We start from the raw sequence: 16,748 nt of genomic DNA, 5'->3' as shown, positions 1-16,748 counted from the left end.
CAGGAATCATCCTAGTGAATCTCTTTTGAACTGTCTCCAATGCCAGTATATCCTTTAAATATGGGGACCAAAACTGTACACAGTGCTCCAGGTCTGACCTCACCAACACCCTGTACAATTGTAATAAGACTTCCCTATTTTTAAACTCCAACCCCCTAGCAATACAGGCCAAAATTCCATTTGCCTTCTTAATTATTTCCTGCGCCTGCACGCTAACTTTTCGTGTTTCATGCACGAGAACACCCAGATCCCTCTGTGCTGCACCTTTTTGGAGTCTCTCTCCATTTAAATAATAGTCTGCCCTTTGATTCTTCCTACCAAAGTGCATGACCTCACACTTTCCTACATTAAACTCCATCTGCCAAGTTTTTGCCCACTCACTCAACCTGTCTATATCCCCTTGCAGATTCCTTATGTCCTCATCACAACATGTCCTCCCACCTATTTTTGTATCGTCAGCAAATTTGGATACATTACACTCTGCCCCCTCCTCCAAGTCATTAATATAGATAGTAAATAATTGAGGCTCAAGGACTGGTCCTTGTGGCACACCACTAGTTACGTCTTTCCAACCTGAAAAAACCCGGCTCTCTGACTTCTGTGTTAACCAATCCTCAATCCATGCTAATACATTACCCCCAATACCATGAGCTCCTATCTTGTGCAATAACCTTTTATGTGGCATTTTATCGAATGCCTTCTGGAAATCCAAATACACTACATCTGCTGGTTCCCCTTTATCAACTTTGCTTGTTATATCCTCAAAGAACTCTAGCAAATTTGTCAAACATGATTTCCCTTTCACAAAACCACGTTGGCTCTGTTTGGTTGTGTTAAGCTTTTCTAAATGTCCTGCAATTTCTTCTTTAATAATGGAATCTAGCATTTTCCCAATGACAGATGTTAGGCTGATTGGCCTATAGTTTCCTGCTTTTTGTCTCCCTCCCTTCTTGAACACGGGCGTCACATTAGCGGTTTTCCAATCCTCTGGGTCCCTCCCGAAATCCAGTGAATTCTGGAATATTTCGACCAATGCCTCCACTATCTCTGCAGGCGCTTCCTTTAAAACCCTTGGATGCAGGCCATCAGGACCTGGTGACTTGTCTGCCTTTAGTTCCATTAGTTTGTCAAATACTTTGTCCCTTGTGATAGAGACTGTTACAAGATCTTTCCTCCCATTAGCTCCTTGCTTATCTGATATCTTTGGGATGTTTATCGTGTGCTCCACCATGAAGACCAATGCAAAATATTGATTTAAATTATCTGCCATTTCCCTGTTCCCCGTTATCAATTCTCCAGTTGCATCCTCCAAGGGTCCCACGCTCACTTTAGCTACTTTTTCTTTTTATATACCCGTAGAAGCTCTTGCTGTTTGTTTTTATACATCCTGCCAATTTACTTTCATAATGAATTTTCTCCCTTTTTATTAGCTTTTTAGTCTCTGCTGCTGGCTCCTAAAGAATTCCCAATCCTCTGGCCTACCACTAGTTTTTGTCACTTTGTATGCCTTAGTTTCTGATTGGATACTCTCCTTGACCGCCTTTGTTAACCACGGGCGGTTCATCCTTCTCATCGAGTCCTTCTTTTTGACCGGGATAAATTTTTGCTGAGCGTTATGAAATATCTGCTTGAATGTCTGCCACTACCCATCCACTGACCTTCCGCTTAGTCTATTTTCCCAGCCCGCTTTAGACAACTCTTTCTTCATACCTCTGTAATTGCCCCTATTTAAGTTGAGGTCACTGGTTTGAGACCCGAGTTGCTCGCCCTCAAACTGAATTTGAAATTCTACCATGTTGTGATCGCTACCCCTAGAGGATCCTTAACTACGAGATCTCTTATTAATCCTACCTCATTACACATTACTAGATCTAAAATGACCTGTTCCCGGGTAGGTTCTGCAATGTATTGCTCTAAGAAACAATCCCTGATGCACTCCACAAATTCCATGTTACCCCTGCCAATCCGATTTGTCCAGTCGATATGCAGATTAAAATTACCCATGATAATTGTAGCACCCCTTTTACACACCTCCATTATTTCCTGATTTATACTTTGTCCTACAGAGAGGCAACTCTTCAGGGACCTATAGACAACTCCCACCCGTGACTTCTTCCCCTTGCTATTCCTTATTTCTACCCAAACTGATTCCACATCACGATCTATGGCACCTATATCGCTACTCACCACCGCGCTGATACCTTCCTTTATTAACAAAGCTACCCCACCTCCTTTTCCCCTTTGCCTATTTTTTCGGAACGTCGAATACCCCTGAATATTGAGTTCCCAGTCTTGGTCACCCTGCAACCACGTCTCTGTAACAGCTATCAAGTCATGTCCATATATTTCTATTTATGCCGTCAACTCATCTATCTTGTTACAAATGCTGCATGCTTTCAGATAAAGAGCCTTAAGCTTTGACTTTTTACCATTATTACTCATTCTGGTTCTAATCTCTGCTGCACTCTTCTGCTTATATTTTCTGCCCCTTCCTGTCACAGTTTGATTACCGTTCGCCACTTCACTACCTTGCACCTCTGCTCTCTTGTTTTTTTTTAAACTTCCCTTCTATTGAACCCTCCCCCGCACTAATTAGTTTAAAGTCCTATCTATAACCCTAGTTATACGGTTCACCAGGACACTGTTCCCAGCATTGTTCAAATGAAGCCTGTCCTTCCCCAGTTTGGGTGCCAGTGCCCCATGAATCCGAACCTGTTTCTCCTACACCAATCTTTCAGCCACGCGTTTACCTCTCTAATTTTATTGACCCTATGCCAATTTGCATGTGGCTCAGGCAGTAATCCGGAGATTATTTCCTTTGTGGTTCTGCTTTTTAATTTAGCCCCGAGCTGCTCATAGTTCCTCAGCAGAACCTCTTTCCTAGTCCTACCTATGTTGTTGGTACCTACATGGACCATGACAACTGGATCCTTCCTCTCCCACTCCAAGTTCCTCTCCAGCCCAGGCGACATGTTCTTAACCTTGGCACCATGTAGGTAACACTGCCTTCGGGACTCTCTGCTTTTGCTGCAGATAACAGTATCTGTTCCCCTAACTATGCTATCTCCTATTACTACTACATTTCTCTTTTCTCCCCCCACTTGAATGGCTCTCTGTACCACGGTGCTGTGGTCAGTTCGCTCATCCTCCCTGCAGTCTGTGCTCTTGTCCACACCATGAGCAAGAACCTTGAACCTATTGGACAAGGGCACCGGCTGAGGCTCCTCCAAAGCTAAATTCTAGAACCCGATACCTGCCTCACTCGCAGTCACACCCTCCTGTCCCTGACCATGGACCAAATTTGATGTAATTAATCTAAGGGGTGTGATTGTCTCCTGAAACACAGTGTCCAGGTAACTCTTCCCTCTCCCTGATGTGTCGCAGTGTCCGCAGCTCAGACTCCAGCTCATCAACTCTGAGCCGAAGTTCCCCGAGCAGCCAATGCTTGCTGCAGATGTCGTCACCGTGGATCACACCAACGTACACCAGCTCCCACATACTGCAGCTGCAACACATCGCCTGCCTAGCCATCTCAATTCTATTTAATTAATTAATTTGAATATTAAATATTTTAAAAATGAATTTCTTAACTGTACTCTACAGCTCTAATAACGTCTCCTGATTTAAACCACTTGGCCAATCAAAAGAGACACAAAAAGATACCCACCAATTACCTACCTGTTTTCCTGTGACGCCACACTTTGGCTCTGACAGGTAGAAACAGGTTGAAGGGGCTCTCTGCTGCCGGGTTTTTATCTCCTGCCGCCGCTGACCTTCTCACGCAGGTCCGGTAAGATTGATGATTGATAGAATGATTGATTTGTGAAACAAAACTTTTTTTTAAAACAAGTTGCAAGCACTGTTTAACACACAATTTGTAATCCACAAGTGTAACTATCCATCCCTTTTAAAATTCCCCAGCACATACACAACACGCACACAAACACAGCACAGTAAAATAGGGTTTCTGCAGAGATGGGTGCTTGAAGAAAAAGCTTTATAAAAAGAATAAAATTTGCAGGGTATTGGCACTGTTGATCTGGAGCTCCCTCATGTGAAGACAGACCGCTAGTCCCAGTAGATGTCTGGAGATGCTCACCAATGGAGCTTCAGCGCGGAAGAGAATAGAGCCAGATCAATTTTTCTCGTCTCAGCCTCTCAGGTTTCCAAATACAGGCAAGTTCCACCGAGATGACGATTCCTAGCTGGATACTGATAACCACACTGTATTTCAGGCAAGGCCAGGAAAGCGCAAGCTGGGCAGCTTTCCCCTTCTCGGTTTATGCCCAACTGAGTTTTAAAAAAAAAGTTCAAAACATACTTCATCTCTGTCAGGCGATTTTCAGTAAATCACTAGGGCATTTGCCTTTAAAGCAGTTTTTTTCCCCATCAATTAAAATGACTGTAGTTCAAATAAACAAATAGCTCTCTTCCACAATTGCCATGCTGGTCATTTAGCTGAGGTCATGTGGTTTCTTGGAAAAGGCATGCTTGCTCACAGTCCAAGGTAAACTTATGACCCTTTTTTAAAAAAACTCAGGTGAGTTCCCAAGTGTCCAAATAATGCAATGTCCTTCCAACTTTTAAAAGAAAATATAGTTCCTTAAGATATGGTTCTAACATCATCCCAACTAAGTTCAACCAAAATGGGACTGGGGGCAAACCTGGTGAAATTAACATGTAGCATTATTTTCTTACTCACCTGATAAGCTTTGTTGATCTGTGTAGCTGCCCATGTAGCATACCTCAAATTGTCCTTTTTCATTTTAGCATTAGCTTTAGAGCTTGACGCAATATGACTTGCAGACTGCAAAGGAAAGGGGGAAGAAATAAATCATTTCAACTTAACTTCCCACATTGGGTGCTAACTGTGCAAAGTAACATTTCCCACTTTTACCACACCAGAGTACGCCTTAGCACAAGGTAAGAAATTGCATGGATTTTGTCCTTGAACATCCAGAGCATCCACTGGCAAAACAGAAATGATGCAAACTACCAGTACGAACAATCTATTGCACCAAAAAGCACTGAGAGGAAACACACTTCAGAATGTTCGAACAGCATTTAGTGCAAAGAAAGCGTACATCATAGAGGTGAAATAAAGGCAGCAAATTCTGACAGGCTGCTTCTTCCAACTCTTCAACGCATATCAAGAGACTGGAGAAGTTGGAATTGTTCTCCCTTAAAAGCAGAGAAGGTTAAGGGGAGATTTAATAGAGCTGTTCAAAATGATAGAGTAGACAGGAAGAAACTGTGTTCTGTGTTAGGAGGATTGGTAACCAGAGGGCACAGATTGAGGGCAAAAGGAGCAAGTTTTTTTTACACAGAGTTATTGTGATCTGGAATGTGCTGCCTGAAAGGGCAGTGGAAGCATATTCAATAATAACTTTCAAAAAGGAACTAGGTAATTAGCTGAGAAAAATAAATGCAGGGCTATGGGGAATGAGTGGGACTAATTGGTTCGCTCTTTCAAGCGGAGACACAATGGGTCGAATAGTTCCTACTCTGCTGTATCCTTCCATCACACTCTAGTCATGGTTACAATGGTTATGAATGAAAGGTGATCTAACTTCTCCACTGAATTACTATATAATGTCACTGGGGAAAGATCCCTCAACATGTTCCAGCTTACCATGTAAAGCCCAAACAAAGCACGCATGTTTCTGTTGTTTAGTTTCAGTGCCTGGGAAAAATACTTCCGAGAGATTTCCAGGCTTTCCAGTCCGCCTTGGGTGTATTTCACCTGTAAGACACAGAAACGTACAAGAATAATAAAGTGTAAAGCTGGATTTCAATGCCGTGTGAAGCCATGCACAAAGCTCTTGGATTAGAAGCATACAGTTTCTGATTAACCATTCAAATTGTCTTGTAAAATCTGAAGCGCCTACTTGCGAACCAGTTAGAGCAACTTTAGGATGGTTTTGGTGTTGTGGTTACATAGATTTTACGGCACAGAAACAGGTCATTCGGCCCAACTGGTCTTTGCCAGTGTTAATGCTATGCACACCTTTCCTTTCACCCTACTTCATCTCATCACAAAAACTTCTATCACTTTTTCTCTTATATGTTTAGCTAGCTTCCTCTAACTATTCCACACGGTAGTGAGTTCCATATTCTCACCACTCTCATGACTAAGGAAGTTTCTCCTGAATTCCTTATTGGATTTAATAGTGACCATCTAATCAAAAGTCGAGTCACTGCTAGGAGCTGAATATTTTTCATCCTTCCGTATCCAGTCTTAGCGTTTCCGTGTCTGGTGTATCATGGGTTGGCCACTTACTTCAACCAAATAATGCAGCATAATTACAGCTTCACAGAAGCGCAACATATACTGCATATTTCCATATAACCACACAAAAAGACTGAACACCAATCAATTACATCTCTAACATTTTTCCAACTGAAGAAAGATCGTTGACTTGAAATGTTAACTCCATTTCTCTCTCCGCAGATGTGTCCAGGCCTCGAGTATTTCCAACATTTTCTTTTTATATGTCTACCTGAAGTTTGTTACTATCCTCCCCATTGTTTACTACATTTCCGAGTTTCGTGTCACCTGTAAACCACGTTATCTCAAGCATGGCAGGCAATTTGTGTATAGGAAGGTTCCACAAACAGGCTATCTAGATATTGCCACACTGCTGTTTGTGGGAGTTTGCTGTTTGCAAATTGGCCGTCAAATTTCCTACCTTACAACAAGTGACTTCAAAACTACTTACCTGGCTGCAAAATGTTAACGGATGTCCTGAGGTGATGAAAAGCACTACATAAATGCAAGCCAATCTTTCTTTCTATTGGAAAAAATACTTATGCTTCTAAAGCAGCTTTCATGACCTCAGGATGCCCCAAAGCACTTTACAGTCAATTGCAATGTTGTAATGTAGGAAACACAGCAGCAAATTTGCACACAGCAAGGTCCCATAAACAGCAGTGTGATAATGATCTGTTTTTGTGATGTTGGTTAAGAGATAAATATTGGCCAGGACACTGGGGAGAATTCCCCTGCTCTTCTTCAAAACAGCGGCTGAGAGTTCTTTTATGCCCATCCTAGAGCACAGGCGGGGCCTCGGTCTAACATCTCATTTGAAAGATGGCACCTCCGACTACTCTCGATTGTTAACCTGGATTACATGTTCCAGTCTCCTGTGTGGGACTTGAACTTTCAACTCTCAGAGACACGACTGCTACTCACTGAGCCACAGCTGACACATATCCCCTTCAGACCCAGGTCAAGGTTGTTATGTATCAAGCAGAACATGATCAGATTAATCCCATGATATCCCATGAGAATGCTCCTCTCGCACCTACCTCTGCATAGTGTTGACAGTACAGGTGATTGTGAGGGTTAGTCATCATGAGTTCCTCTAAGCAAAATGCTGCTTTTCCATAACTGTGTAAAGGAGACAAAGAGAAGAGTTGTGTTTTAAAATCTAGTTCACATAACAACTAGTTTGTCCTAGTCATTTTTATGATCTGGATATTCCCACTGCTAAAGCAATTGAAGTTCAGAAATTCATTGTGTCAAGCATATTACAGTTACAGATGTCCTGAAGTTGTGAATTGCGCTATATAAATTCAAGTCAGTTGATGCATATCTTCTGCTACAGACTTGACAGGCTGAATGGCCTCCTTTGTGCTGCACTATTCTATGATTCTATGTCTTGTGTCATACAATACTAAACAACAAAATCTAGGTTCGTGCTACAATACATTGGAAAAACTGGTTATGCTGCAAGTCTTAAAGAAAACTGGGTGCTATATTCATTGTTAGCGGAACGATTAACAGCATGCATCTCTGACCTGTCACAACACTCATTGATCATTAACTTGGCACTTCCTCCGAATAGTATTCTGCCCTTCATTTAAGTATGAAAGGGAGATGTTGGGGATATTCTGCCTGAGGCATATTACTTGCAGTGCACCAGGTCAAAAACTACTTTAAGCATTTTCTGTTCCTTTGAATAGTTGACTGAGAGGTCAATAAATTTTTGATGGGTAAGACTATCAAAGGACATGGAGCAAAGGTGGGTTAATGAAACTGAAGTACAGATCAGCCATGGCCTTGCTGAATGACAGAGCAGGCTTGAGCAGCTGAATAGCCTCCTCTTGTTTCTGTTCTTGCTGGCTGCTGTGACTTATGGCAGCCACTTTACAGAGACGGAGACAGTCTTAACAACTGCGTCTCAACAAAACTGTGGTGCTCCTGGTAACAGCAGGCGATCGATGCCAGTCCTTGAGCCTTTGAGACACCTAGCTTGCTACCTGCCTCAGATTTTAACGTGGCCAGTGCCCTTCACAGGGCCATAGTCTGCGGTGTTAAGTTTAATTTTGGAAAAAGCTAGTCATCAAAATGTTGGAAGCCAATTTACTGGCTAGTCTTGTCATCACGCCACTGACCAACCAAATTGCCTGGAACATTTTGTGTCACTGCTGCATGGAATGACGGAAATAAACCGATTGTGTTCACATTGCAAACACGAAACTGCAGGAGTGGGAAACAATGCACAAAGCACACCACAGAAGATGAAGAAAAAATGCTTAATCATCAACTAGTGAGTTAGCACGGACAGAAAATTAAATATAATTTCACAATTTACGTTTAAAATCAAGCCCCTAATTACTAGCATTGTTTGATCTTCATACATTTTTTAAAGAAAACTTTTGGAATATTGGCTTGTAATCCTCAGTTTACTTTTGCGTTCAATATAATTATCCCTCATGATTTCTTCTATTACTCTGAAATGTTTAGTAGCTTCTAATTAGATTTAGCTTTGTACTCACAACCTCACTGACCTGTCTGAAAATTATGCACTTACCCCTTGAATATATTGCAATTAAAGCAGAGTTTATTAAAATAGTCAATGTGCCCATCGTAATTTTTCAAAAGGGGGACAGGGTGAATGGAAAAATTTCAACTATGTGTGGGGCTGGGAGAGAAGGTCAACCAGCAACAAATTGCAGGACTGGAGTGGGGGGATTCCCCCCTCCACCAAGACTGTGCTGGGGGAACAGAGCACTTTTTTATTCATTCATGGCATATGAGTATCACTGGCTAAGCCAGCATTTGATGCCAATCCTAATTGCCCTCGAGAAGGTGCCTTTGAAGGAACATGATGCAACCGCTGCCTCAAATGCTCTCTGTGACAAAGCTCCAACAACTATTAAAGAGAGATGTTTATCTTAACCTCCTTCCTCACTGAATGGCAATTTTAAATTGATGACCCAATGTCACTGACATGGCCTTGGCCAGGGAAAATAGCATTTCCCTACTCAATCTAATTAAACTCACCATAATTTAAAAAAAACTCTATTAAAACTCTTTGCTTTCTCTGCTCTGGTGGAAATAGTCCCAGTTTCTCACATTCTAGGCATCATACATAAGGTTTACATAAACTAGGTTTGTATTCCCTGGAGTTTGGAAGGTTAAGGGGTGATTTAATTGAGGTTTTCAGGATTTCAAAACGAATTGATAGGGTGGATAGGGAGAAACGTTATCCACTGGTGGGGGAGTCTAGGACATGGAAATATAACCTTAAAATTAGAGCCAATCCATTCAGGAGAAAAGATAGGAAACACTCCTTCACATAAAAGATGGTAGGAGTGTGGAACTCTCCCACAAAAAGCTATTTCAATTAATAGTTTTAAATTGGAGATCAGTAGATTTTTGTTAGACAAGAGTATAAAAGGAAATGGAGCCAAGACAGCTAAATGGAGTTAAAATACATATAAGCTATGATCTCACTGAATGGCAGAACAGGTCGAGGATCTGAATGGCCTACTCCTATCGCCTGTGTCTCTCTTCAAAACAGTTTTCCAACCCTGGCATCATCCTGTTGAATCTACACTCTCTATGGATTTAATGTCCTTTCAACAGTGGGCTGGTCATAACCTTGCAAAACTTGGCATGCCAGACACAAATGTAGAAGTTTTTGTTCATTTCTCTGGGGTCTGGAACATGTTGTGGATATTTCCCATTACTTTGCGTTCTGCAGTCTCCCCCTGCTACAGAGTCTAATGACTGAATGATGACACTCTGGGAGAGCCAACTCTCTGTAATGTCGGATCTTAATTACTAACTCCCAGTTACAAGCTGCTCCACTGTCTTCTACGCCACAGTTATTCTTTTTACTGCTTGGTTCCAATCTGGAGGGGGGGTGGGGGGGGGGATCGGGATCAGAAATTGGAAAATTCAGTGCTCAGCTGTTATCGAAAGTTCCGGTCTCAGGTGCCCTTGGTTAGGGTTGAGGAGGATGTCAATCAGCGCAGCAAATTATAGAGTCCATTGCTGCAGAGGTACCTTGAATCATATGAGGCTGTTGCAACTTCCAGCATCCAATCCGCAATCAAACCCTGAATAACTTATTTAGGAAGACAAATCGTACAGGGGATGAGTTAATCACAATCCCGTGTCCCATCTGATGTGAAAACTGTGTTTATAATTTCAAGCTTTAGGTTTTCTGGTAACTTTTTCCTGTTTAAATATGTTTAAGCAGATCATTGGCTTTATCGCAGGTCTTTGAGCAAGTCATTGCTTGGAGTTAAGTCACTCAATCAAAAGCTGATGAATAACCCTACACCAAGGTCATTTAGGGACTTTTATATAAGCAGAATACATTTGACCTGTACATGACTAAACACAGTTTCATCTGGATTGATTTGCCTTTTTCATATATAAAATGCAAATAAATATAAAATACCTTCAACATCGTGTGAGCAATAGGCATCCTTTTTTCAGCTGTGCAATACCTACCAATTAAATGACACCATTTTCTATTCCACCGTATCTTTTTGGGGGTGGGGGTGGTGGAGGGGTTTTTCTTTAAGCAGAAAGCCAATGCTATAAGCTCTTACTCAAATTATAGCTTGACAAATTGCTGCATTAATTTCTCTTCCAAATCCTACATATTACGTTCTCTCCAAGGAGACCAAATCCAACAGAGCACTGACCTACAAGTAATCCCTTGTGAAAGTTCTGCTTGTGAGGCCAAAATAAGGTTAACACTAGCACTAATTGCAAACAGGGAATCATCTGTTGAGACAGTTTTTTCAGATAAAACCACCGCTGTCGAAACATTTCCACCAAGAAGAATGGACTCAATACCAAGCACTAAATTAAAGATTCCAGTACCATTTTTCACACCCAAAAATATTAATAATATTACTTTAGCCATTTATCCAAATATGGCTAATAAATGACTACATGCTCTTCACTTCAGTTTCATACTACAATGAAACCGTTACCAGATATACCCCAGAGCTGGATCTTTCTCATGCCCCACACGTCCCACTTCCATCATTCTAAGGGTTCAAGCCTCCAGAACTACTTTAACTGCTCCTTTTGGGTTTTGTAACGAAGTGGCTTGGCTACATTTACACCTCTTGCTCTTGAAGATTGATCAAAATGTAAGGGTTGTTGGCACGGTCTCACAGAAACCTAGCAACGTTTGGGCTGCGTTATGGTCTTGAAAGTTAATTTACACTGAAATTCAGATCTGGTTTCAAATAATGGGAATCAAAATTGCCATCAGCTGCACAAACATAAGATTTTGCACATACTTAAATTGAAGTTTGTGAAGTCCAAGAATGTTGTTCCCATTCATCAGTTCATTTTGGTGAGAAGGCTTTAACCACTATGTAACAAAATCCTTTGAGGCGCTACGTGACATCAATCACGCAGCAGCTGACCCAAAGAGGTGCAATGCCTACTTCTGTTTTGCCATTGGGTAAAGTTATTCACTCCCGGCAAAGGCAGACGGCACGCCAGTCTGGAAACGTGCCAGGACAGTTAACGCAGCTGTGTCATTAATGCATTGGTGACGACGGTGAAAAGAAAGCCCAGGAGCAGTCACGTGGCAGAGCTGGCCAAACAGCAATAACCGGACCCAATGTCCGCTCTTCATCTCCACATCATCCAAGGGGGAAGAGATTCTCCAACATTCCCATTGCTGTCTTAAAACGTGACCAGAAGCCAATGGGATACAGCAGCTAAAAACTCATTTAGCTGGTCTGAGAGATTTTAATGGTCCGGGGGTTCCATCTTCACCAAGTGTTAAAATTCACTTCCAATAATGCAATGAGGCTGAGCACATTGGTTGGAATGCACTGCACTATATTGCAGTGTACAAGAGATACTGAGCATTCAACACGCATCACTGGTAAACATCCTGTTATAGCAGGGTTAGAGTTTGCTGGATGCACTATAGGACATGAATATTCTTGTTTCCAATTTTCTTCTCCTTCGTGCAACTGTTTTGCTGAGCAACTTGACAAAGAATTACATTCATGTTCTACAAGAAGCTGTTTGCAAATGCATGGCACTTGTGATAAGGTAGGTCATACACAGTGATTAGAGAAAACTGTTAAAAGGCCAGCATTTGGGGATATGATAAACCGTGACCAACTATTCCGACTTCTGCAATTTGGGAACAATCTTCTTCTCTTTTGCTTTTTCTTTTCCCAAACAGATGCTGACGACACTTAGCCTAGTTGCTAACCCACCATCCTCTACTGGGAATTTGTGGTTGGCACAATTTGTTTCTTGGCAATATTACGGGAAGGGAGGGAGCGAGGTGATATAATCTAGTCTGGAGAGAAAAAAAATTGTGACAAAAGTGACAAGGGCTTTATAGAAAGGGGTGGAAAATGCTGTGATATTAAAAGACTTATTAAGCTCGAAACTAATCCTCTCACATTGGGATTTCCTCTTTCCACCTGCCACAACAAATGCAGCTAACAAAACCATAAATATCCAATAAACAGTTTTTGTGCTGTGACCGAGATTCCTGGACCAGCTGCTTTTTCACCCTGACAACAGACTGCACAGTCTGAACTCCTAATTCTCATCCCTTAACAATAATATGGCATAGATGTGACAGAAACCAAATGATTTTTCCATCACCCTCACGCCACAGCCTATTCTCCTAGCAACACAGCCACCAGCGAGGATATGGAAGTGCTTTCTTCTCCTGCAAGTGAGGGGGGCTTACAGTTAAATCCTATTAAAGTCTGATTCCATGAAACAAACAGCAGCAATGTTCAATCTTGCCCCAGGAGACCTTGGCATTTTGTGAACCATTGTGATCCTCTTGGAACCTCAGTGGATCATGTTGCCTACTCTCGTGGCAAAATGAAGAGCAGTAACTTGTAAAAGAAACATAGCATATTTCAGACAGATAACATACTTACTCATGCTCATTGATATAAAGCTCTGCTAGTTCGTGCCAAGCCTCTTGGTCTCCAACAAACCTGTAGATAAGAGAACAGGTACTTTTTAAATAAATGCATGGGGGAAGGGTGAGGGGGGAGCAGTTGAATTAGAATGCAAATTCCCTTTTAATTAAAAATGGTTTATCACAGGGCATAGCTCAATCCCCTTGTAAAACACTCACTGTTCCAGATACTCATTCAGTTCCCTGATGGCTTCAGTGGTTTTCCCGAGGGCTTTGAGAATGGCAATCTTACGCTTCCGTGCTGCCTGTGGATTGACATTAATGGAGGATTATGGTCTCATAATTCCTCAAGTGTTTGTAAAGAAGGTAATTTGACTGTGCAAATTATTATCTCAATGCCAGAAAATTCCATTGCAGAGTGATTGCATGACTGGAGTTTATCAACATCCCCTTGTGAATTTGAAAACCTGCCTGTACAATCACACTGCACTTTGCTTCTGGTGCTAACAGTACATGCATCATTTCATTTTGATAAATGATTTTACTGCTTTCCTTAAGGGCACAACAGCAGGATCCTCAAATCTGTACCCATCAAATGTTTATGTCATTCATCGGATTTGTATCTTGGGGATAAATTGTAATGAAGGATTAAAGCACCCCACTGTGTTATCTCCTTGTCAGTTGAACAATCTTGCTGACAGCAGCTTGGATGGATTTGCTTTTACCATGCTTTACTTGACATGGAAAACAGCGGTAAATAGCAAACTATTTCACATATGTACAAACACGCATTTTCACTGAAGGCAGGGTCAGAAATAGTGTGGTAACTCAAAATGAACACATACAAAACTTACAACAATGTTTAAAAGTTATCTTTTGCAGACCCACTGGTATCCAATAAGGGAAAGCATTTACCCAATGCAGCACTAAGCTACACAGAGCTGAAGGTCTGGGGTTCAACTCCTGGTTAGTAATGTGTTAGCTAATTTCAGATGGAGTGGCAGTGTAGCAGCACAAGGGGTTTGGGTGCCTGTGGAGGGGTGGGGGTGGGGTAGCTGTTGATCATTAACAATGCATGTGTGTGGACATAATGGGGACTCCGATACCCTCCACAGTTAAATTGTCTTTGGAAACTCACCACCCAGGCTCACACAAGAATGTCATTTGGTCAAGGAATCACAAACCTGCCAGAATACACTGAACAAGACCCTAGGGTGGGGCAGCACCCATGGAACAAGACCCTAGGGTGAAGCAACACGCATGGTGTTAGACCTTAGGGTGAAGCATCACCCAAAGAACGAGACCCTGGGGTGAAGCAGCACCCACGGCTTTAGGCCCTAGGGTGAGGCAGTACCCGACGAGGCCCTACAGTGAAGCAGCACCCATGAAACTAGACCTCAAGGTGAGGCAGCATCATATGGAGCAGCGTAAGTTTGGAGAAATGAATCCTCTTCTTGATCAACTAGACTGAGCAAAACTTGGAGTTGGAAAAAAGAGGAAATGTATACTGTATTATATTCAGTAACATTTCCAAGTAATAACATCTTTGTAAAAATGCCAATTTTATTTTTTGCGTCAACCTCTACGATGCTGTGTCTCCCTGTTGGGCCAACCCATTGATTGAATGCAAGTTCCCCAACTAACAAAGGAGTTCCTGGGGGTCCCACACCTCTGGAATGTCTCCCGGGCCGGAAGTCTGAAATCCAATCCATTCCAGGACGCTCTGCTTGTTTAAAGTATTATATTTCTGTATAAATATTTTGTGCAAAAAGTACTCCAGCCTCGCCTAAACCTGAGGGCTTTCCTTCCCCTTTTGAGACTAACCTGAATCTACAGTACCGTAACTTTGCATTTTTAGGTTATATTTGAAGAAAAGAACTAATAAAGCTTACTTAAACTGCTAATCCTTTCCCACACAACTGACATTTATAAGGTCAACTGCATGCTTGCTTTCTCTCCAACAATGGCCATCATGGCACCTTTGTGTGTTTAAAATTATCTCAGGATTCTCCCAAGCTCTATTGTAAAATATATCACAGAAGGAGCAAGGATTGTCTGTCGTGGCATTTAAATGACTTATGTAATAAAGCTGTTGTATGAGAAAAAGATTTGTAGGTTTCATTAAGCATTCTTAATATGTTGCTACTGCTATATCTTCTCTTAGTGAGCATTGAGCTCAAGACCTCAGCAAATCAAGCTTACACTTTCTTTGTCCTCACAGGAGTTCAGACTTAGACAGATATAACCTGAATTACCTCATTTGTGTACCATCCTTCCATTAAACAGGCACAATCCCTTCCATCCCAGTTTATGTTCCAAGTGTGTTACATCCACACAAACAGCTGTTTCCTTGGCCACAAGTGTTCTGAACTGCGCTTAAAAAATCTGTTTGGTTTGGTTTGTCTATGTAAAACCTACACAAACGTTTTCACCTCTAAGTAAGTGGCAACTCAAACTACAACATGGGGAATGGCTGCCCTGTGAGTGAGATACAGGAAATGCAGCAACCACCCTGAAATCTGATTGTGATAAGAGGATGACAAGCTTAGAAAGTTCAGACACAAGTTATCTAAAATGGCTCCATAATAACAGGAATAAACTGTTCAAAAGCCCTTCCTATTTAGCTCATGGAATTTTTATGTTAAGACTGATTTGTAATGTTGCAGTTAGGGGGCTCTTTCACACTTTAAATACACTTGTTCCAACACATTGAAAGGATTGTGCTTTAAATTAATTACATCCATACAGATAGCTACAACCCTGGTCGCAACATTTCTAAGCTCGGCTCAAAAAACGGATTGATTTTTATATAAGCATGGTCCATTATCCAATTGTAAGGCTGAGAAAAAATTCTCAGTAATTATAAGGTCTTCAACAAAAAGGCGCATTTCTTTGAATAGGCAACCATCGGCCCCACAAGTATTAATCAGTTATTCTGATTTTCTCAACTACTTTTTAAAAATTCACTCTTTGTGTGCGGGCGTCACTGGCAAAGCTGGTTTTTATTGCCCATCTCCAATTGTCCTTGAGAAGAACAGGGTGGCAAAGAAAACACCTGATTTACTCATCCTGTCCAGTCCTGACATGGTGCAGCTTACATTGACTACCCCCTCCCCCACCAAACCCTATCCCCAAAAAAAGGATCGAGATTCAGGAACCAATAGTAACAGGTGGCAGCTCTCAGTGATCTGGCTGCCTTCTGTAGAGATGTTTGCCACACTGGGAGCTCCCTTATGAAGGTACCCTCACTGTGCAAGCCAGCCCAAAGGCCAATGGCTCTCTGTGAAAAGTGCTGCCTGAAAACGTGAAAGTCCTTCCCCTGATTCCCACACCAAGATCCCCTAATGGCCCTCTCTTTCAAGCTGGCCGCAGAACGCATTTCCAATGATCCCTGTAAGGAACTTGCCCATAATCAAATTCAAACTAATGGGGCTATAGTTTCCTGCTTCTGACTTTGTGCTCTTTTCAAATATTAGTACTAAAGGGGCCTCTTTCAAGCCTGTTGGAACAATCGTAAGCTTTTAAATAAATTAGCAAGTTACTCAAGAGGGTTACCCACCATTTCTGTGAGCACCTTAG

General features: G+C 41.8%; 1 protein-coding gene across 2 annotated transcripts in view; it reads right to left on the bottom strand.

Annotated features, from left to right (window-relative positions):
* emc2 (ER membrane protein complex subunit 2) overlaps window positions 1-16,748 on the bottom strand; it is a 101,588-nt gene that overhangs the window by 31,597 nt on the left and 53,243 nt on the right. For both annotated transcript variants that reach the window (XM_078539828.1, XM_078539829.1), the window contains exons 6-10: window positions 13,389-13,474; window positions 13,186-13,245; window positions 7,309-7,390; window positions 5,633-5,743; window positions 4,703-4,807 (exon numbers count right to left, since the gene is read on the bottom strand). In XM_078539828.1, the coding sequence (XP_078395954.1) occupies window positions 4,703-4,807; window positions 5,633-5,743; window positions 7,309-7,390; window positions 13,186-13,245; window positions 13,389-13,474 (444 nt within the window). The remainder of the gene's footprint in view (window positions 1-4,702; window positions 4,808-5,632; window positions 5,744-7,308; window positions 7,391-13,185; window positions 13,246-13,388; window positions 13,475-16,748) is intronic.

This window comes from Cetorhinus maximus, chromosome 4, assembly GCF_964194155.1.
Source record: "Cetorhinus maximus chromosome 4, sCetMax3.hap1.1, whole genome shotgun sequence".
Lineage (NCBI taxonomy): Eukaryota > Metazoa > Chordata > Chondrichthyes > Lamniformes > Cetorhinidae > Cetorhinus > Cetorhinus maximus.
Note: the sequence above shows the minus strand (reverse complement) of the source record. Positions and strands in the feature narration are given on the sequence as shown.